The sequence below is a fragment of the Trichechus manatus genome, unplaced genomic scaffold (genome assembly GCF_000243295.1).
Source record: "Trichechus manatus latirostris isolate Lorelei unplaced genomic scaffold, TriManLat1.0 scaffold00099, whole genome shotgun sequence".
Taxonomy (NCBI): Eukaryota; Metazoa; Chordata; class Mammalia; order Sirenia; family Trichechidae; genus Trichechus; species Trichechus manatus.
The window spans coordinates 5,229,378-5,230,992 of record NW_004444035.1 but is presented as its reverse complement, the minus strand read 5'-3'; the positions used below and the strand labels follow the sequence as shown (position 1 = coordinate 5,230,992).

At 41.5% G+C, this 1,615-nt stretch overlaps 1 protein-coding gene across 1 annotated transcript in view; it reads right to left on the bottom strand.

Annotated features, from left to right (window-relative positions):
• The window catches only part of MTMR7 (myotubularin related protein 7), a 115,164-nt gene that overhangs the window by 54,124 nt on the left and 59,425 nt on the right, over positions 1-1,615 (bottom strand). Inside the window, exon 4 of the mRNA XM_023737227.1 lies at positions 448-605. Coding sequence (XP_023592995.1) covers positions 448-605 — 158 coding nt within the window. The remainder of the gene's footprint in view (positions 1-447; positions 606-1,615) is intronic.

Sequence of the window (1,615 nt, the reverse complement as noted above, 5' to 3'; positions counted from 1 at the left end):
CCCTTCCTCCCTTATTCCTTCCTGTAAGTGTAGGCCCATTTCTCCACATTTTCTCTAGGGAAGGCTCTTGGTGACCTTGTGTACCAATCATGATTTCTAGTGAGCACAGAGAGGAGCGGTGCCAAACTGCCAGCAGAGGCTCTCTGACTTCCCCACTAATCACTGGCTATGCTATAAAAAGGCTTGATGGGAGCAGCTCTCCCACAGCTGGGGTGTGGAGGGGCTAGTCTATGGATCTCTGAGGTTCCTGCCTCAAACGTTCTTGTTCTAGGTGTAGGGAGAAAATGTAGCTTCAATAACCAAGTGCAACTTGGAATTTCTCACATTTATACCTACAAAGAGTGACAAAACCCAAAGAAGATAAAACAAATGTCATACTAAGCTACGTGAAATCAGGATTTGATGTGGTCTCAATATTGGGATTTGTGCTAAAAGGCCTCCACTCACTCTGTAGTCTCTATTCACATCGCTGAGCTGCCAACAGCTATTAGGAAGGCCCATCCGCTTGTACTCTTCACCTAGGTCAATCAGCCTCCAGCCTTGTTCTCTCTCTTCTTTATCGAGCTTGGGGTTGAATGAAAAGCAGTACAACTCCTCGTATTTCACTGCAAGAGAAGGGAGAATACAGTCAAATCAGCTAAGTCAAAGCTGGAACCACATCTCCCCCAAACCATACCATTCTATGTGGACAGGCGTGCAGGGAGAGGCTCGTCCAGCTCCTCACCTCATAGCACATGCCCAGGAGCACTCTGCCTCCTTGGGCAAGGTCATCCCCTCCTCCTATCACTGACAAAAAGTCCTTGGGGAATCTAGATGCAACTTTAAAAGCGCTTCTTTCCTTTTAGAAAACAGGGCCTTCTCCATTTTGTGCTTCATTTTTTCTTTTTTTTTTTTTAAAGCTGCTTTAAAAGTGAATCTATTTTTCAGAGGCAATGTAAAAATTAATTAAGAGCCTATATACTCATTAGACATCAAAACTTCAATTTGCTTGTGAAGAAAGACTTATGTCAAGCCTGGAACTAGAAAGGTCTCTCAGAGGTAGACACAGGCCCAGGCCACTTCTACTTTTCTATGTTCACAGTATTAAAAAAGAAGAAACAGTAAAACAGTTGCAAAAGTAGTGGAATATCTTCAGTGTTTGCACTGAACAAATCAGAACTTTTAACAGTACCGTATATAACATAATTGTGATGCTCACAAGATGTTTATAGGATTCAGAAATACATCAGTTCATAATGCACAACACCCTGGTCATGGGGTGCAAGTGTAAAGATGCATGATGAAAGTCTTCTTTCAATTCTGTCAGGGGCTCTTTGTCTATATGTATCACCTTTTATGTATGTGAGGTAAGGCCCAACGGACCCATGGGTTCTCCCCCGACACACACACCTCCCTTTAGTAAGATCTAGGATTTTGTTTTCTTGCTCTGGTCTTGCCATATTGAGGAAAGTATCTAGGCCAGCACTATCCAACAGAAATATAACGTAAGTCACATAGGTAGCTTTTGAAGCCACATTAAAAAAAGTAAATATAAACAGCGAAATTAATTTTAATAATACATTTTATCTAACTCAATATATCCAAAATACATCTACTCTCCACTTATTGACTATCT